The 21,401-nt window shown below is 42.9% G+C and overlaps 1 protein-coding gene across 1 annotated transcript; it reads left to right on the top strand.

The window, feature by feature from the left end:
- The first annotated feature begins 18 nt into the window (after positions 1 to 18).
- RILPL2 (Rab interacting lysosomal protein like 2) lies at positions 19 to 20,762 on the top strand. Its single transcript, XM_073676188.1, has 5 exons — positions 19 to 165; positions 10,644 to 10,972; positions 12,138 to 12,289; positions 12,400 to 12,513; positions 18,392 to 20,762. Exons 2-5 carry the CDS (start codon positions 10,667 to 10,669, stop codon positions 18,429 to 18,431), a joined length of 612 nt encoding a protein of 203 aa, XP_073532289.1. The 5' UTR covers positions 19 to 165; positions 10,644 to 10,666; the 3' UTR covers positions 18,432 to 20,762.
- Positions 20,763 to 21,401: the final 639 nt, after the last annotated feature.

A 21,401-nucleotide genomic window follows, 5' to 3' on the forward strand; every position in this document is an offset into this window, starting at 1 on the left:
CTACACCGAGGCTTGGAACGCACGGCTGACCCGGTTATAGGGCGTGGATTAAAGAATGCCGTCTCCATGACAACCGCCAGTAGAGTCACATGCTGAGCCTAGAAAGTGACTTGAGGAAGTGACCAAACTGGGGACAAAACGGAGGCCTCTGCTGCGACATTTGTGGTGAGGGACTTGTCCAAGTATGCGACTATTGCGTATTAAACCCGCGGGAATGGAAAATATAACTGCTGCCTTCCCTCTTATCAATGGAAGTATAGTGTCTGTGTATATGTCAGTATCAGGTGTGCATGAAGTCATCTGCATCATTGCAATGGGACTGTGTGTGTGTGTGTGTGTGTGTGTGCGTGTGCGTGTGCGTGTGCGTGTGCGTGTGCGTGTATATAATGTGTATCATATCCATCAAAGTGAAACAGCGTGCATATAAATATATCATGTGTGTGTATATATCTATCTTCCATATATGTATAGGATATGTGAAGCACAACACAGTCTAAGGGTGCAGATCCAAATCTCACCTCAACAGGGTCTATTATAGATAATATCCAAAAACGGCGGCACTTCTCCAATAAGTGGACAAACATAAGGTTGTTTTGCACTTGAGACAGTTTCCAGGAGGAACTGAAACCCTCCTATTGGATATCCACGAACAAAGGCACCTTCATTTCTTCACTTATTAGGGAGCTCTGCGTTTTTGGATATTATATATATATATATATATATATATATATATATATATATATATATATATATATATATATACAGTACAGACCAAAAGTTTGGACACACCTCATTTAAAGATTTTTCTGTATTTTCATGACTATGAAAATTGTACATTCACACTGAAGGCATCAAAACTATGAATTAACACATGTGGAATTATATACTTAAGAAAAAAGTGTGAAACAACTGAAAATATGTCTTATATTCTAGGTTCTTCAAAGTAGCCACCTTTTGCTTTGACTGCTTGCACACTCTTGGCATTCTCTTAATGAGCTTCAAGAGGTAGTCACCGGAAATTGTCTTCCAACAATCTTGAAGGAGTTCCCAGAGATGCTTAGCACTTGTTGGCCCTTTTGCCTTCACTCTGGGGTCCAGCTCACCCCAAACCATCTCGATTGGGTTCAGGTCTGGTGACTGTGGAGGCCAGGTCATCTGGCGTAGCACCCCATCACTCTCCTTCTTGGTCAAATAGCCCTTACACAGCCTGGAGGTGTGTTTGGGGTCATTGTCCTGTTGAAAAATAAATGATGATCCAGCAAAATGCAAACCGGATGGAATAGCATGCCGCTGCAAGATGCTGTGGTAGCCATGCTGGTTCAGTATGCCTTCAATTTCAAATAAATCCCCAACAGTGTCACCAGCAAAGCACCCCCACACCATCACACCTCCTCCTCCATGCTTCACGGTGGGAACCAGGCATGTAGAGTCCATCCGTTCACCTTTTCTGCGTCGCACAAAGACACGGTGGTTGGAACCAAAAATCTCAAATTTGGACTCATCAGACCAAAGCACAGATTTACACTGGTCTAATGTCCATTCCTTGTGTTCTTTGGCCCAAACAAGTCTCTTCTGCTTGTTGCCTGTCCTTAGCAGTGGTTTCCTAGCAGCTATTTTACCATGAAGGCCTGCTGCACAAAGTCTCCTCTTAACAGTTGTTGAAGAGATGTGTCTGCTGCTAGAACTCTGTGTGGCATTGACCTGGTCTCTAATCTGAGCTGCTGTTAACCTGCGATTTCTGAGGCTGGTGATTCGGATAAACTTATCCTCAGAAGCAGAGGCGACTCTTGGTCTTCCTTTCCTCATGTGAGCCAGTTTCTTTGTAGCGCTTGATGGTTTTTGCAATTGCACTTGGGGCCACTTTCAAAGTTTTCCCAATTTTTCAGACTGACTGACCTTCATTTCTTAAAGTAATGATGGCCACTCGTTTTTCTTTACTTACCTGCTTTTTTCTTGCCATAATACAAATTCTAACAGTCTATTCAGTAGGACTATCAGCTGTGTATCCACCAGACTTCTGCACAACACAACTGATGGTCCCAACCCCATTTATAAGGCAAGAAATCCCACTTATTAAACCTGACAGGGCACACCTGTGAAGTGAAAACCATTTCCTGTGACTACCTCTTGAAGCTCATCAAGAGAATGCCAAGAGTGTGCAAAGCAGTCATCAAAGCAAAAGGTGGCTACTTTGAAGAACCTAGAATATAAGACATATTTTCAGTTGTTTCACACTTTTTTGTTAAGTATATAATTCCACATGTGTTAATTCATAGTTTTGATGCCTTCAGTGTGAATGTACAATTTTCATAGTCATGAAAATACAGAAAAATCTTTAAATGAGAAGGTGTGTCCAAACTTTTGGTCTGTACTGTATATATATATATATATCTGTATGTAATAGTATGTGGATATATATATATATATATATACACACACATAGTGTGCGTATTATACGTGTGTGTACACTTGTGTGTGTATATTATATAAATGTATACATAATGCGTTATGCAGATATATACGCATATTATATGTTTGTGTGTATAATATATATAAGCAGATTAATTAACGCAAAGTTGATCTTGTAAATTCTTGCCCTTTTTGTGCAGCATTTAACAATAAGCAATCAGTTTCCACTTAATTTCTAATATATTCTGTTAATCCGCTGCGGCTTTCATGATGTGTTCGTTCCTTATTAGCACGCCAGGCAACTGCAGTATAATATAGATCACTGGTAATATACCTTATAAAGACTATAAAAGCATGGAGCTGCAAAGGTGTGGAGGTCTCTATGAGGAGTAGCTGAACTCTGTGTCCGGACAATTTCTATTTACTTGGATCATATGAATATTATTAAGAGATGAGAAGACGTGATGGAATAACAGCTGTTCTCCAATAACTTTAATGGATAAATTGTTCATTTCTTGGAAGTCACTGTCATTATCCCAAAGAGAAACAAACTGATCTGCTAAATGGACATTATCATATGCCGAACGTATCTTATGCCAGGTCTATTAACCTGATGAACTGATTTTGGCCCGTAAAAGTCATTCAGGTCTCGTTTACTGGTCCATTCAAACACGCCGACAAAAAATGTATGGGAAAGAACAGCAATTAAAGTAATTGTTCTGTCCCCATACAATATCTTGTTGTCAGCAGAACATCCATTTACAGTACATGGGTGATGGGCTGCGGACAATAATAATTTTTCTGCCGACAACCATTCTGATCATCTAACAAGCAAGAAGCTTGTAGTCAGGAAGAGCATTCTTGCCAACAGTTGTTCATTGCTTTTCAGCCCATCTAAATAAATATTTAAAGGGACGCTGTCGGCACAGAATAGCTGTTCAAACCAAGTACAGGTGCTCCGTGTTTCATGACGGTGCCAATAATTTACATTCACCTGCCCAACTGCTTGTTGTCCGTCTGTCTTCCCCTCACCTCTTCTTTGATTGACAGCTCTGGCTTCATAGACCCAGGGAATGGCAGAGACAGATGGAAAACAAGCGGGTGGGAACGTGTATATAAATGGTTGACCCCGCCGTGATGCACCGAGCGCCTGTGCTTTGAACATTCATTCTATGCTGACAGTCCCTTTAACGTGGGTTGTGAGTGGTACCGGTGATGATACAACCCAATACACTTGCTGATCAATAGCAGAAGTTAGCACACTAGTATATACACAAAATAGTTTTACCAGTTGTTATATTTTGCTGTACACATTTAAATAGTGTAATGCAGCTGGCATTACGGTAATGGTCCAGGATGTGTTTTACCTGACCATGTACCTTCCCCCTCAGGTGACTGGTCACATGACTGTGACATAGCACAGGTCCTGCGCGCACAGAATGTCTGTCTGATCACATGACTGTGACATCAGCAAGGTCGTGTGTGTGTGTGTGTGTGTGTGTGTGTGTGTGTGTGTGTGTGTGTGTGTGTGTGTGCGCACGGGATGGATATATAAACCCTGCTTGATAGGAGACAGGTGTGTTCGGTGTGTTGGGCGTGAGGCCTGTTCCCCGTGTGTGTGGGACACCGTGATACAGTGAAGCCTGGCAGCCTGAAAGGTCGAGGCTGGATCTTGTGTAGATGCCAGTGGCCTTGGAAGGCAGCGGCTTGGTGAAGAGTCCGGAAAGGCGCAGACTGGATGTGTGTGAGTGAAACATTCCAGTAGCCTTAGACGGGACGACGGCTAGAGACCCCCACCTGGGAGGCCGCAAAGCCACAGTGGTGGCAATTCAAATGGACTGCAGCAACTAAACCCGGCAAAGGTAATACACTTTGTTATATGGACACTTGTATGGACATTGCTAAAGTATTACCTTGCTGAAGGCTGTAACCTGGGCCAAGTGGGCCTGTCTGCCACTTGGGCTCGTGGACATTATATGTGTGAAATGTGGTTTATGAAGTGCAATAAACTGCAGCATTGTGAAATACCGGAAAGACATTGCTGGTGTGCATTAATTGACCCGGTGCAGCGAATATCCCCCATTATGATGACTAGTGCTGCCTTACATATGGTTCGAGAATGCGGGCAACTGCAGTCCGGTTGCTAGGGGCAACTGCAGTCTGGTTGCTTGAGGCAACTGCAGCCCGGTTGCTAGGGGCAACGGCACAGGACGAGTGTGGATTAAAGCATCTGGCTGCAACTCGGTGGGGTTTGCGAAGATTATCGTCACACTCAAACCTGGTTTGCTGTGGCTCGGCGGGGCTCACCAAGTTTAAAGCATCTGGCTGCAACTCGGCGAGGTTGCGAAGGTTGCCGTCGCACTCAAATCCGGTTTTGCTGTGGCTCGGCGGGGCCACGAAAATTTTCGGGGAGAGCGGTGTAAAGTGTCTAGTGTGTACCGTGATGGCCATGAATGGTGCAGTATCTCCAGACGGAATGGAGAAGGAGTTAGATGACCGTGTGCAATCGCTCTTCGGCATAATGGAGTTTCCTGAAGAAATGCAGGAGCAGATAATGATGGCTGTGAAGGGAGCAGCAGATGAGTCTGAAGCTGTTGAGCGATTGAAATGCCTGTTGGAGTCGCAGCAGCAGGCATTGGAGAAACAACAACAGGACTCGCAGCAGGCATTTGAGAAACAACAGCAGGTATGGGAGAAACAACAACAGGACTCGCAGCAGGCATTTGAGAAACAACAGCAGGTATGGGAGAAACGACAAGAGGTCGTGGTGCAGGAAGGGCAGGAGCTGTTGGCCCGTTACAGAGAGGCGGCAGCGGACCATTCCTTGAACTCTCCGGGGGCGCCCTTGTTGTCCCAAAGTGCCCGGGGAGGTGGTAAGAGCTGTTGTGAACTGAGTCCTAAGACTATTGTTGATTTTTCTTCTAAAAATTCCCCTGCCGGTGGGGTTGTTTAAAAGGGGGCGTAGTCAAAAAAGGGGCGGATTTTCAAAACAGCATAGAGTGTAGAAAATCAAACAAATTTACTGGTGGTGGGTTGGTACTTCCTAAAAATGACAATGTGACCGTTAATAACGGGGTAGCTCCAGTAGAAGGGGGTGACGTCAAAGTGGGAGGTGACCTGTTAGTCCACAACACCATGGGGAGTGACACAGACCCTGTAGCTGACGGTGACACTACGAAAGTAGAAGGAGAGGTCAGTCAGGAGGGGCTAGACGAGGTGAGAAAGTCCCCATCTCGTCGACGGCGCAAGGGCCACTAAAAGGTTGCTCCTGTAGTCCTTGCTGAAAGTGAAAATAAAGAAAATGTAGTACTGTGTGCCTTTGTTTCAAGGGTGGATCCTCCTTTAGAGGCAGAAGAGGAGGTGACGTTGCCAGTAGCAACCTCCAGTAAAGTATCAGACAACTATGAAGAGTTGGAGACAGTTATGCAGATTCGTTACAAGCAGGATGATCTACTGGGACAAAAGGATCAGGAACCGACAGCCCTGAAAGAGGAGGTGGCCAGTCAAGACCAAGAGCTGGAGCCTGTCAGGCAGCAGTATCAGAGTGATGTACAGCAACTAAGGAAAAACATGGAGAACGTGTCCTCAGACCAGCTGAGCCTGGAGTCTGAACGGCAGAAAATAAACCAGGTTGTGAGGAACTTGCAGCGAGAACTGGAGGAAAACAGCAAGGAAGTCAACAATTGGAAGGAAATGTTCCAGAGAAATAAAGAAGAGGTTTTTCAGTTGGAGCTTGACAAAGCGGAGTTTGAAGATGAGCTGTGCGAGTTGAAAGATAGGTTCTCCCTGGTACACGTAGAGCTGATACAAGTGAAGCAAAAGCTGGATGAGGGACTACACCAGAGGGATAGAGAGCTGTCTGCTTTAAAAGAGGCGCTGCAGGTTGAAGTTTCCGGACGTGACCAAAACCTAAAGCAACTGCACGAACAGTTCAACCGGGAGCTGTGTGACTCCAAGAAGGAATATGGTGAACTCATGAGGGAACTGCAACAAATTAAGAAAGACTATGAGGATCTCCTCAGGGTTAAAGGAAAACTAGAGGATGATAAAGTGGATGCAGAGCACATGCGCCAAGTGGTTGAGACCACTCTGCAGGACACCCGTAATGAAAATGGTGATCTCCGCAGAAGGACCTTAGGTCTGGAAGCTCAGGTGAAGGAGCTGCAGACGTTCTGTGATAATCTCCAGAGGGCAGAGACGTGCCTTAAGGAAAGGCTCAGCATGATGGAAGCTGAGCGGAAAAAGATGGAGGAGTCCATTGGAGAAGCCACAGACCAGGGCCAGGAGTTGGTCGCTGGTGATGGGAGGTATGAAGCAGATACCTCCTCGAGTGATGTGGGCTCGGATGATTCGGTGGATATAGGAGCCGAGATCAAGGAGTCGCTACAAACCCATTGGAAGCAAGAAGAGCTTCAGAGACGGGCCGCTGAGAGGCGAGTGGCGGAGCTAGAGGAAGAAGTTTCCGGGCTCAAAAGTCGCCTGACAAAGTATCACTCAGTGAACGAGGCCTTCTTGGAGAAGGAAAAGGGCGAACACGTTGCACTCACTCCCTTATACCAAGAGAGGGCGGACCTGAGGAGAGCTAAGAGAGTGTTAACCACAGATAAATATGAGATGGAAGTGGTCAAGACGGAAATTCGTGAAGTTGTAGCTGTGAGTCAGCTCAGGGAAAGCATACAGGGTGAAGAAGCTGGAGGTCAGTTGTCCCTGAAACCTGAGCTGGTTGATCGTCTGGAAACCACTGGTGAGACCGAAACGTCTCGGTACAAGTGCCTCGTAGATGTACCCGAGGATTTGAGGGAAGAATGCACCAGTGAGTCCGTGCATGAGGGGTTTAAGAAGGCCGTGGGAGCCTGTAAGGTGTAAGGTGAAGCTAAACAGCTGGTGGTCCTGTCCACGACTGAAGTCACAGTGAAGAGGGTGGCTATCCTAAGTGACATGCACTGGCGATGTATTCGCACGAAGCAGTTTCTCCGGTTGAAGATGGAACAAGCCGTTAGACAACTGGAGTTGATGAGGAAAGCTCACAGTATGCGTGAAGAGGTCATCCGGGTGCCTCATGTTCTGGTGAGGTAGCTCGTTGGAGAAATGGTCGAGCCATGCAGAAGATGGTCAAGAAGTCTGGTGTGGTGAAAGTAAACAGTCCACGTGATCGTCAGGACTGGATACCAGACGAAAACGGCATGGTATCATTCTCCGCTGTAGGAACAGAAGAAAGCCTGGGATATATGCGCATGCTGTTGGAGTACCGAGTGACCTACCTGCGAGAGGTAGAACAGTTGAATCTCGCTAGACTGCGAGTGGATAGACAGCATCATCTGAGTAGCAGAAGCCGTCTAGAAAGCCGTCTAGAAATTATGAGACCAGACAGAGAAAGGGCCCCCTAAATAACAGAACAGCTATAGCTGGAGTTAGGGACCTTTCAAGATGTCCTGAGAGTAGTGGGCGTGGGTTTAGAGGTAGTGAGACCTCCAGTAACTCAGGTTTGAGCAGCCCATACAAACGACCCAATAGAGGACGGGACTGTACGGAGTCGAATCGGACCTTAGATACCAGGGCATGTGAGTCACACCGCTGTATGACTGACCGCTGGGAGCGGGGGAGACCTGACAAGGTTACGACTGACCGCTGGGAGCGGGGGAGGTCTGACAAGATTATGACTGACCGCTGGGAGCGGGGGAGACCTGATAAGGTTACGACTGACTGCTGGGAGCGGGGGAGACCTGACAAGGTTACAACTGACCGCTGGGAGCGGGGGAGCTCTGACAAGGTTACGACCCGGAAAGGTGACCTGACGAAGTCAGTGACAGTGACAAATGGTAGGTCCCTAAGGAATGGGCTAATGTCGTTGACTAATGTTCCAGGGGCTGAGTATCACAATTGTAAAGTACATGGTCTCTATGTGAACTGGTGGTTATAATGTCATTGTGTATATTATGTGTTCAACCCCACAAGTTTGAACAGAGCTGGGGGTTATAGTGATTGTGTATATTATGTGTTCAACCCCACAAGTTTGAACAGAGGGGGGGGATATGTAATGCAGCGACTTGCTGGTATTACGGTAATGGTCCAGCATGTGTTCTACCTGACCATGTACCTTCCCCCTCAGGTGACTGGTCACATGACTGTGACATAGCACAGGTCCTGCGTGCACAGAATGTCTGTCTGATCACATGACTGTGACATCAGCAAGGTCCTGTCTGTGTGTGTGTGCACGGGATGGATATATAAACCCTGCTTGATGGGAGACAGGTGTGTTCGGTGTGTTGGGCGTGAGGCCTGTTCCCCGTGTGTGTGGGACACCGTGATACAGTGAAGCCTGGCAGCCTGAAAGGTTGAGGCTGGATCTTGTGTAGATGCCAGTGGTCTTGGAAGGCAGCGGCTTGGTGAAGAGTCCGGAAAGGCGCAGACTGGATGTGTGTGAGTGAAACATTCCAGTAGCCTTAGACGGGACGACGGCTAGAGACCCCCACCTGGGAAGCCGCAAAGCCACAGTGGTGGCAATTCAAATGGACTGCAGCAACTAAACCCGGCAAAGGTAATACACTTTGTTATATGGACACTGCTAAAGTATTACCTTGCTGAAGGCTGTAACCTGGGCCAAGTGGGCCTGTCTGCCACTTGGGCTCGTGGACATTATATGTGTGAACTGTGGTTTATGAAGTGCAATAAACTGCAGCATTGTGAAATACCGGAAAGACATTGCTGGTGTGCATTAATTGACCCGGTGCAGCGAGTATCCCCCATTATGATGACTAGTGCTGCCTTACAATAGATAAAATCCTTTATCAAGTGTATGACTCAAGATTGTGTGACCAGATCTCTGGACAGACTTGTTTACATAGATTACGGCTATGTGCCCACGATGCAGAAATGCTCCGGATTTTTCCTGAGCGTTTCTGCATCTCCCTGGCAGAAAAAACGCATGCGGATTGTACATGCGTTTTTCCTGCCAGGGACATGCGGATGCGAAGCGTTCTTCACTTGCATTTCCGCATGCGGGTTGTCAAGCGCTTTCCCTGCGATTTTAGCATCGCTTGGAAAGTGCTTGACCACTTGGTCACACTATATAAGTCCATGCAACCGGCATGGATTTATATAGTGTGACCGTAAAGAATGGTAAAAAATAAATATTATACTTAACCTTCTGATGGCCCCCGGTGTCCTTGTCTCGGCTTGCCAGCAGCTCGCGGTAGACTAAAGGACCTGCCGACGTCAGCGGTTGCATGACCCGTCACATGACTAAATGACGTCACCGCAGGTCCTTTAGTCTACCACGAGCTGCCGGCAAGCCGAGACAAGGACACCGAGGGCCATCAGAAGGTAAGTATAATATTTATTTTATTCTTTTTTTTACAGTTACTATGGTACCTGGGTCCAGAGGAGAGTCTCCTCTTCTCCATTCGCACATTGAAACGCACGTTATCCGCATCTACAATGCGTTTCAGTGCAAGTCAGTGGCGGCGAAAACGCCACGCTTCCGCAAAATAATTGGTAGTGCTGTGGATTTTTCCACAATGATAATCCGCAGCGGAAATTTCCACAGCATGTGCACAGCACATGTGGATTATCATTGGGGAACATGGCAGACCTTCTACCAAGCGTTTTTTAAGCGTTTCTGCAGTGGAATTGCTTAAAAAATGCATAGTGGACACACAGCCTACCCACAGTAAAAGTCCTGGGCACAATGCATTCAGTAAATGAAAAGTGTTTGATTTGCATTTGTAATCTCATAGATTAGGCTTTATTCACGCTAGTGCTCCGTGCTCTCATCCAAAAAAGATGGGAAGCATTAGGTTGAATTCACATGCATCTGATTTGTTGCAGACATTTCTGAATTTAAAATTTAGTTCCATTCGCCTGAATGTGGTCATACGGTTGGGTGGGAAAGTTCGCAAAAATTAGAATACATCCACGTGGGATGAAGATGTTAGGGATTTTCTAGGCAAATTTCCCTGTGGAAAATCTGCAGAAGAATACAGTAGGCACGTGGATTCAATTTTAACAAATCTCGTCCACATACTGCAAAATTTTTCTACGCAGCAATAAACAGGCGAAGCATACTTTTACATCGCAGCATTAGTGACCAAGGTGGCCGAGGATGTGTGCCCATTGGCCACGTAATTGCACCTCTCCTCCTAGTGATCTATAACATATAAGTCATCAAAGTTTTCTTGATTCCCTTTGATATCTGCTCAGTTGTCATACAACATTTTGGTTTATTTCTTTGGCAGGAAGTAAGTGGGTTATAGAAAAGATGGAAATTGAACAAGAGGACGTGTCCCCTGAAACAGCGTTTGAAAAGGACCCCTTTCAAATGACAGTAGAAGACGTGTACGATATTTCACACGTAATTGGACAAGATCTTATGAAGATCGGCAAAGAAGCCCGAGGTGTAACAGACCTGGTAGCTGATCTTCAGTTTAAAATTGTACGTGTTCTGGAGGTCCTGGAAACACTGGTGAACCAGTCAAGTCTTGCTACTGAGGAACTGAAGATGGAAAGGGACAACCTAAAGGGAGAGGTGGAACGACTGATGAGAGAAGGTCTGCAGACTGATCAGGTATCTGAGGATTCTTTAGTTGAGTTTTATGTGTAGACTGATCATTCCTCTTTCAAGATTTTCTTGTTTCTAACCCACAAAATTAGTGATGAAAAAAAATACTTGAGATCAAAGCGTTTGACTTATAGGGGCTGTCCAGGCTAAGGATGAAAGTCTGCAGACTTCTGAATCCTGACATAATGCAATACACACACTGTCAGGATTCTCTAGTGTTGCCAGTGCAAACGTTTATGCAATTTGCATAATTGTCACATGCCGACTAGACATGCTCGTCCTCTCTCAATAGAAGTGCACTGAAAGAGGACGAATCCTAACAGTGTACGCACCACACACTGTCAGTATACAGACGTGTGCAGTCACATGTGACTGCAAACTTTCATCCTAGGGCCACGGCCTCACTATCAGTATTCGAATTCTGCATTTATTACCCACTACAGGTTTTGGCTCCCACTCCTGAGAAAAAATACTGACCGAATACTGACCAAATACTGATAGTGGGGCCATGGCCTAAGCCTGGATAACACCTTTATGAGCTGGCAGCTTATATGCTCCCTTGTCTTACTGGTTTGTTCTGATGGTTTCGGATTATGATGGGAACATTACATGGGTCTAAATTACATCAATGTACACAACCTTATGAGTCTTTTATAGTATGTAGGAAGATGTGAACATTGATTTGTGATTTGGATTTCCACACAATGATAAACATGGCATGCACTATTCTGGTGCATTTATTGTTCATGTGATGGGAGGCAGCACCCAATTATGTCCACATTTTTAATACAGCTATCTGAATCGGGCCTTATTCACACACAGAATGTTATTTATCCTTCTGTACTGTATATTCTTACAGGAAACCATGCTTACCCAGCGGCGATGTGTGGGAGAGGGAAAAGGTTAGATCATTATAAGATACAGGGGATTATTGAGTTATTTAGCTCAAGTTTTGAGTCTACTGATGTTGTTTTATCAAAAATATTGCAACCATCTAATAGTAATTTATTTCTGCATTTGTAAAAACCTTCCATAAGTACAGATGTTAAATGGCAGATACATAGTGATCATCAATTGAGTTAATTAAGTTCTAACACAGGTTTAAAGGAAGAGTTTGAATATCTCTCATTTATTAAGATGCATGAACGGATTTATTTGTTTTGTTTTGTAGACTGACCTTGGACCTGACAAAATGATTATAGATCTCACAGACCCAAACCGGCCACGATTTACATTACAAGAGCTGAGGGCGGTGCTGCAGGAGCGGAATAAGCTGAAGGTTCAGCTCTTGGTTGCACAAGATGAATTGCAGTGCTATAAAAGGTCATTTTGAGCTTTGAGGCCTCCGAAAAATTTCAAACTAATTACAATTATTTTTAATATTAAAACTGTACTCAGAGTTAAGGAATAACGTTCTCCAATCCTCTCTACAGTGGTGTCATTCCTCCAACTGAAGACCACATCGTGACATTGGAAGATGAATCCATAATCACCAGTTCACCAAGACCAAATGACAGCAGCAAAGATAAGTCAACGATAAGACGCCTGTAAGTGATACTCTTCTCTGTACATTGTGGTTGGGATTTCCATGAAAGACTAGAATTATCCTTTTGCACTCAGTTTATTATTCTTTTTTTAAGGGACTCTGTCAGCACAGAATGACTGTTCAAACAGAGTACAGACAATCATGGCATGGGCAAACAAGTGCACCTTCCCACCTGCTTGTTTTCCCTCTATCTCCACCCTCCTCTTATTTGATTGACAGCTCTGGCTTCATAGAGCCAGAAAAGGGAGAGATAGATGGAAAACAAGCAGGTGATAGGTTGTACTTAATTGTTTTACCATGCCATTATCACCTGTACTTTGAAGAGTCATTCTATGCTGACAGAGTCCCTTTAAATGTTTGGCTGGGGATTGGGAGAGTAAACTGAAACAAACTTTTATTCAAGGTGTATACAGTAGGCAACTTCCCTCCCAATATATAAGGCCCAGGTCTTATCAATGCATTTGTCACTCTTTTTCTCAGGTTTTATATCACAGATTGGATACAACAAAAAGGGAAGTATGTAAGGTTAACCCCTTAGTGACCACCAAAACGTCTTTTTACTGACCTATGACAAAAGACACTAGCATCCTCTGACGGGTGACAATCCTGTAGATGTCATCTGTACACTATAGCTGACAACTTGCTGCATAAGCCATGATCAGTGTTGGCACAGACCATGGCCGTTTAACCCCTTAGATGCTGCTGTCAATATTGACTTCAGAATCGAAATAGTTAACAGACTGTGAGGTCTTTAACCCAATTGGCATCCTGAGATTTTGATTGTGTGGTATTGTGCCATGGCAGTTCATGACCAAATAACGGCCTTAGAGTCTTCTGGCTATAGCGGCCTGTTCAGAAGTTATCAAAATTTAGGTGGTAAAAATACTTTTTCATTCCTGTCATACCACTTTGCATTAATTCCTGAAGAGCACCTAAAGGGTTAATGAACTACCTGAAAACAGTTTTGAATATGTTGAGGGGTGCGGTTTTTCAAATGGTATCACTTTTGGGTGGTTTCCAATATATAAGGACCCCCAAAATCACTTAAAAACTGAACAGGTAATTAAAAAAATTTGTTTTGTAAATTTCCTTGAAAAAAAATTACTGCTACATTTTTAAACCTTCTAAAATGATAACAATATAAATCAACACTTTACAAATGGTGCTGATATAAGGCAGACGTGATGGAAATGTTATTTTTTTTTACATTTTTGTCAGATTTCTGATATTTTTATTAATAAATGCAAAAGATGTCAACCTAAATTTACCATTATTATAAAGTATAATTTAACCGGTTCCCGACCGCCCACTGTAGATAAACATCCGCGCTGCCTGGGCTCTGTGCAGCGCGGACGTTTAAAAACGGTGGGTGGTCTCGCAACGCTCAGGACCCCCAGGGTCCTGCTAGCGCTGCGATTCCGGTGCAGAGCGTTAGCTCTGACAGGGAACATCATCGGGACCTGATTGGATCAGGTCCCAGTGATGTTAACCCTTTGCTGTCTTCTATATGCTGCGATCTATAGTGATCGCGGCATATAGGAGACAGCAGGAGGAGAGGGGGTCGTCTTACTTACCTCTCCGAAGACCTCCGATTCCTTCCAGGACCTGGGGTTGCTATGGCAGCTGGAGGTCACATGACCGCCTCCAGCTCTGCCATATATGGTGTCCTGTCTGGCTCAGCCTGCAGCTGAGCCAGACAGGAGACTCTGACTGAAACAGTCAGGGAAGATCTCATGTAATGTAATGTAATATATGTCTATTACATTACATGAGATCAGTGATCAGAAAAATAAAAATTAATGTCCCATACAGGGACTAAGTAAAAATGTAAAAAAAAGTAAAAAAAAAAGTTTTTAAACTGGTAAAAAAAAATCACAAAATAAATAAAAATAAATAAATAAAATATTAAACCAATAAATCCGTATATTTTTACACAACCAAAAAAAGAACACATATTTGGTATCGCCGCGTCCAAAACAACCCGAGCTATAAAACTGTCACACTAATTAACTCCTTCTGTGCACACCGTAATAAAAATAAATAAAAAAAGGAGCAAAAAAATATGCTTTTTCATCATATTGCCAAACAAAAAGTGGAAAAAAATGCGATCAAAAAGCAAAATAGAAATAAAAATGGTACCTCTGAAAACGTCATCTTGTTCCGCAAAAAACAAGCCGCCATACAGCTCCATCAGCCGAAAAATAAAAAAGTTATAGTGCTCAGAATAAAGCAATGCAAAAAAAATATTTTTTTCTATAAATTTGTTTTATTGTGTAAAAGCGCCAAAACATAACAAAAAATACAGTAAGTGTAGTATCGCTGTAAACGTACTGACCTGAAGAATAATGCTGCCTGATCACTTTTACCACTCGCAGAACGGCATAAAAAAAAACCTCAAAGAACAATTCCTGAATTGTTGGATTTTGTTAATTTTACCTCCCAAAAAACAGAATAGAAAGTGATCAAAAAATGTCACGTACCCAAAAATGGTACCAATAAAAATGTCAACTCGTCCCGCAAAAAACAAGCCATCACATGACTGTCGGCCGAAATATGGAAAAATTATAGCTCTCAAAATATGGTGATGCAAAAACTAGATTTTGAAAAAAAAAGCGTCTTTTAGTGTGTGACAGCTGTCAGTCATAAAAACCCGATATAAATCTGGTATCTCTGTAATCACACCGACCCGAAGAATAAAGTAATCTCATCACTTATACCACACGAGGAGCGGCGTAAAAAATAAAACCAATTCTTCACCTGCTACTGATTTGTTTATTATGTCTCCGAAAGATCGCAGTAAGGCTCTGCTCACATTTATCCTGCGCTCAGCGCTGAGCACTTACACCAGAGTTTCCGTGTAAATCTCTGAAATACGTGATTCAGCCAGAACCCATGATGGAAGATTCCCTGTAATGAGGCAGATATAGGCCACTGTGGACGCCATCTAGCCTGGGATCCCACGGTGTCATTTGTTTTAGGCGTGCATAAAAGTGTGGTTGGTCACAGTTTTGTGCACTTCTGAAAAAAATCGACACCGCTAAACAGAGGCCAGACGGAGTCCAGAGTAACTCTGCTGCCTCATTACAGTAAATGGATCCCGCAGGGGTTTCATCTGAATTACATCACTTGGAAATTTAGATGGAAACCCCGATGTAAGTGCTCAACCTAGAGCGCCGGATAAATGTTACGTAAAATGTTCCCAATAAAAGCTTCAACTCAGTCCTCAAAAAAAGCTAGTCCCCACTCAGGTCCGTCATCTGTTAAAAATATAAGGGACTTCCAAGTTACTGGTAGCAGAAAGGCTCTGGAAAAGCGAAATGGCCCTTGCCCCCCAAAAGAAATTCTGAAAATGTTGTGCTCCCAAATCCAAATGCCTATTCTACAATAATTTGTTCTCCAATTGTCAAATAGCACTCCGTCCCCCCCAGATCTCGCCGTATGGCTGAGCGGTACGATACAGCCACATATGGGGTATTGCCACTTTTAGAAGAAATTGTGTGACACATTTCGGCACCATTTTTACCCATTGCCCTGTGTGAAAATGTAAAATCTGAGGGTAAAACATTTTTTTGTGGTAAAAATATAATTATGCTTTTTTCACTGTCCAATGGTATAAATTTAAAAATTAAAAAATACTCACTACTTCCCTAGATGAATTCCTTGAGAGGTGTAGTTTACAAAATGGGGTCACTTGTGGGGGTTTCTGCTGTTTCGGCATGTCAGCGACTCTTCAAATGTGACATGGTGTCTGCCACCTATCCCAGCCAACATAGCGCTCCTTTCTCTTCCGAACCCTGCCGTACACCAAAGCAGTGGTTTTCCCCCACATATGGGGTATCGGCGTACTCAGGAGAAATTGCACAACAAATTTCATGGTGCAATTTATCCTATTACCCTTATGATAATGCAAAATTAAGGGATGAAAAACGGTTTTGTGGGAAAAATGTGAAAATTTTATTTTTACAGCTCAATATTATAATCTTCTGTGAAGCACCTTGGGGTTCAAGGTGCTCACCACACATCTAAATAAGTTCCCTAAGGGGTCTAGTTTCCAAAATGTTGTCACTTGTGGGGGGTTTCCACTGTTTAGGCACACCAGGGGCTCCCCAAATGCAACATGGCGTCCGCTAATTATTCAAACAAATTTTACATTCAAAAAGTCAAATGGCGCTCCTTCCCTTTCAAACCCTGCCGTGCGCCCAAACAGTGGTTTGCCTCCACATATGGGGTATCAACGTGTTCAGGAGAAATTGCACAACAAATTTCATGGTGCAATTTTTCCTATTACCCTTATGATAATGCAAAATTAAGGGATGAAAAACGTTTTTGTGGGAAAAATGTGAAAATTTTATTTTTACAGCTCAATATTATAAACTTCTGTGAAGCACCTTGGGGTTCAAGGTGCTCACCGCACATCTAGATAAGTTGCCTAAGTGGTCTAGTTTCCAAAATGGTGTCACTTGTGGGGGGTTTCCACTGTTTAGACACTTCAGAAGCTCTCCAAACGCAACATGGCGTCCTCTAATTATTCAGACAAATTTTATATTCAAAAAGTCTAATGGCGCTCCTTCCCTTCCGAACCCTGCAGTGCGCCAAAACAGTGGTTTTCCCTCACATATGGGGTATCAGCGCGCTCAAGAGAAATTGCACAAAAAAATTTGGGGTCCATTTTTTCCTGTTACCCCTGTGAAAATAGAAAAAATTGAGTCTAAAGTAACATTTTTGTGAAAAAAGTTAAATGTTAATTTTTTTCTTCCACATTCCAAAAATTCCTGTGAAGTACCTGAAGGGTTAATAAAGTTCTTGAATGTGGTTTTGAGCACCTTGAGGGGTGCAGTTTTTAGAATGGTGTCACTTTTGGGTATTTTCTGTCATAAAGACCCCTCAAAGTGACTTCAAATATGATGTGGTCCCTAAAACAATATTTTTGGTAATTTTTTTTTTGGAAAAATTAGAAATCGCTGGTCAACTTTTAACCCTTATAGCTCCCTAACAAAAAAAAATTTTGGTTCCAAAATTGTGCTGATATAAAGTAGACATGTGGGAAATGTTATTTATTAACTATTTTTTGTGACATATCTCTCTGATTTAAGGGCATGAAAATTCAAAGTTAGAAAATTGCAAAATTTTCAAAATTTTCGCCAAATTTCCGATTTCTTCACAAATAAACGCAAGTTATATCGAAGAAATTTTACCACTATCATGAAGTACAATATGTCACGAAAAAACAGTCTCAGAATCAGGGGGATCCGTTGAAGCGTTCCAGAGTAATTACTTCATAAAGTGACAGTGGTCAGAATTGAAAAAATTGGCCCGGTCACGAAGGCAAAAACAGGCTCTGGTGCGAAGTGGTTAAGGGGTTAAGACAAGGGCTACACGGTGATATTTGTTTCGCAACAGTACTTCTCAGAAAATTCGTTAAAAAAATAAAAACATCTCGTGACTATTTTAGATTTGTGATTTGACTATAAAATAAAACAGGCAGGTTGTAGACAAGTCGCACACAAGTGAAATGTAGTATGCGGCTTGCATTAAAGTCCTTGGCCACTGTGTCACTTGCAACCAGCGACAAAAAATCCAACATAGTGCGACACAATCGCAAATGTTTACAACTATGTCGCAGGTCACAACTCGACACTATTTTTATATATATATATATATATATATATATATATTATTACATCCAATATTGCATTGTGTCACTGCAATTTCAGCCTTGTGACAAGCCGCTATGTAGCCCTAGCCTAATTACGTGGTTGTTTTTCACAGACTCTTAAAGCAAATTCAGGAAGCCCACTGCACCCCAGCATGTGGCCAGACCTATAAAACACATCTGAACAGTATGAGAAGAATAGTAATTCTATCTTTTTTTTGTGCAGGTTTTCTCCATTCAAACAAGACAAGCAAGAACAACAATAATGCTATTTTCTGTATTTTTTACCTGGAGTATTTTTAAAAGATCATTTGTATAATGTGTTTGTTGTAGATGGTAAGTTTCCCAAAACTGAACTTTTCACCAAAAAGGGCCTTATTTTATAAAATTTATATATTCAAAAATATAATTAAGAAGAGAGAAGATGAAATTAGAAGAAAAATTACTTTATTTCTCAGTGAACGGGACCAGGAATTGGAACATACAGGTTGAGTGTTAAACCGGGCATTTGTCTATTTCCAGATAAGTCTACTACTTGCTATTGTTACTATATGTGGTTAAGACTATGTTCATATCAAATTTGTGGTGTACATTTAAAGGGGTTTTCCGATTTAATATATTGATGACATATCCATGGGATACATCTATCATCCCAACCAATCAGCTTTTACAAGGTTTGGTGGCTTCTAGATACATGCACATGGAATAGAGCTGTACTGCACATAACTAATTCAATATGTAGTTGGCGCTCCCAGGTACTGCAGAACAACTCCTCTGACAAGCCTCTTAAAAGGTAACTGTACTTTCAAGCAACTTTTTAGAATAAGGTGTGTCTTGTGCGTGTATATGAGGATTAACACTATTTCTGGCCATTATGTGACTTCTATCATGCATTCCCACCAGTTTTCCTCTCTCCATGCTCGATCTGTGACTCGCAATTCACTGTTTACTGGGGGAGGAGAAGAGCTGAAGTGATTCTCCCATAGATAGCACAGCACAGAGAGGGGAGTACCCGCTCTTAATTCACTTTTTAGCTCACAGAGACAAGCTGCAGTAACATGGAGGACATCATACAGCAGAGCTGAGCTGTGTTCATCTGAATTAACCTCTGATGTGATGTAAAACACTTGTTTCAGAGCTCTGCATTATATTTTTCTGTCTGCCTCTGTCTGTTGACTTCCCTGTTTCTCACTCACTCTCCTTAGAGGATAATGGGCTGGGTCACATAACAACCCGCAGTCTGTCTTCTCTGAGCAAAATGGACTTGAGCTGATTTTTCAGTGGATGGGGCGTTCAGGAGGCGGTGAAGAATTGTCTGATAAGTGGGGAAGAAGGCTGATTTAAATTACATTACAAAGTTTGTTATAATCACCTGGTTTATGCAAAGTTTGTTGACAGTACAGGTCCGTTTTAAAGGGAATCTGTCACCAGGTTTTTGCTACCTTGTCTGAGAACAGCATAATGTAGAGAAGAAGACCCTGATTCCAGCGATGTATCACTTAGTTTACTGGGTGAATCAGATGTGACACAATCAGAGTTTTTAGATGTATCCCACCAAGGACAACATCTGCAAGGAGTTTGTATGTTCTCCCCGTGTTTGCGTGGGTTTCCTCCGGGTTCTCCGGTTTCCTCCCACACTCCAAAGACATACTGATAGGGAATGTAGATTGTGAGCCCCGATGGGGACAGTGCCCATAATGTCTGTAAAGCGCTGTAGAATTAATGGCGCTATATAAGTGAGTAAAATAAATAAATAATATGTAGCAGAGCTCAGAAAGCTGCCACCACCCACACTACAGCTTTTTGTGTACATTGTCTATTGACAGTGAGCTGCTTATCAGAGGAGGGGGCATGGTCTGAGCACTTGGCAAGAGGCACCTAGTCAGGGCAATGATAGTCTCCTGGTGATAAAACATTCACTGTAAGTAATCAACAGCATACAGCCTAATAAGTGAGATATTGCTGAAATCAGTGTCTCAGCACCTATCGCATGCTGTTCTCAGATTACATAACAAAAACCTGCTGACAGATTTCCTTTAAGCATGTGCACAAAAAATTAGAGGTCAAAAGAGAGTCCCTTTGCTTATGCCCAGCCAGTATATAATGTAGAGAGTAACACAGTGTATTTCGCTATCCCATAAGAAGGTATTCAGAAAATAATCTAAAAGTGTGTGTATAGTATATAATTTTTTAAATTATGGGCGCTATGGGCGATGTATCTCACTGTATGCCTATACGACTTTGTCAGTGGTTTATGGCCAGAGGACATTAAAGTAATGTGACCAGAACCTAATTCAGCTTTTGGAACATGATTGATGCAACTGATTTAAACAGAATAAGAAAAAATCATTCCAAAAATTCTGTGTTTAATATAAAGGGGCTGATCTGCCTGAATCTACTTTCAGCGTAGTATGCTATGTATTATTCTTGTGTTCTACCACTGGCAGAGGATCCTGAATGTATTTGTTTTCTTGTAAGAAGGATGAATTATGACATTTGCAACATTATTTACAATACAATTGTGATATTTTTTTTTCTTATAAACATGCTCTAAATTTTTTCTTTACTGCCAATAAACTATAGAATTTTGCAAGTGACATTTTATTTATTTTCTGGGCGTAGCAAGAGTTGGATTACATTTAAGGTGGTATTCCGATTCCGTACACTTCAGCATTGGGGGGCAAGTGGAGCTGTTCAGGTTATGTCTACTGATTCTTGCAGGGTTGATTGTGCAAGCGTCAGGCATTTTGTACCTGTCTTATTTATTAGGACAGCTGCATGTCACCTTCTGCTTGGGCAAGCAACCCAGCAAATCTCAGTAGACGTGACATCAGTGGCCCTGCTCACTTCCACATGTAGACGTTATCACGCTGGAATGCACTGATAGTGGTCCTTATTACTGCTGCTGTAAGGGTTTTGGGATCCTACTGTACCTTCATATGCCTCCATTATCATGGCCTGTTGCATCAGATTCAGTATTATCGAGGTATTTTCCACTAGAAGCATTGCCACAATTGAAGATGGTGTATGGAAGCACAATATGACTGGACTCCATAGCTCGAGAGGCACGCCATAGGCCTTGTATATGCTTCATTCACATGGCTCTGCTTTAAAGGGAACCTGTCAGCTGATAATAGCGCCGCTTGGCTTGGGCAGCATGTGACTAGTCATACAGGCGGGTGCCCGGCGGCTTCTCCCCACCCGCTGACAGTGACTGGCAAGCCTCTGCCTATATA

Source organism: Phyllobates terribilis, unplaced genomic scaffold (assembly GCF_046119375.1).
Source record: "Phyllobates terribilis strain yellow unplaced genomic scaffold, ASM4611937v1 Scaffold_1__5_contigs__length_1240528914, whole genome shotgun sequence".
In the NCBI taxonomy this organism is placed as follows: Eukaryota; Metazoa; Chordata; class Amphibia; order Anura; family Dendrobatidae; genus Phyllobates; species Phyllobates terribilis.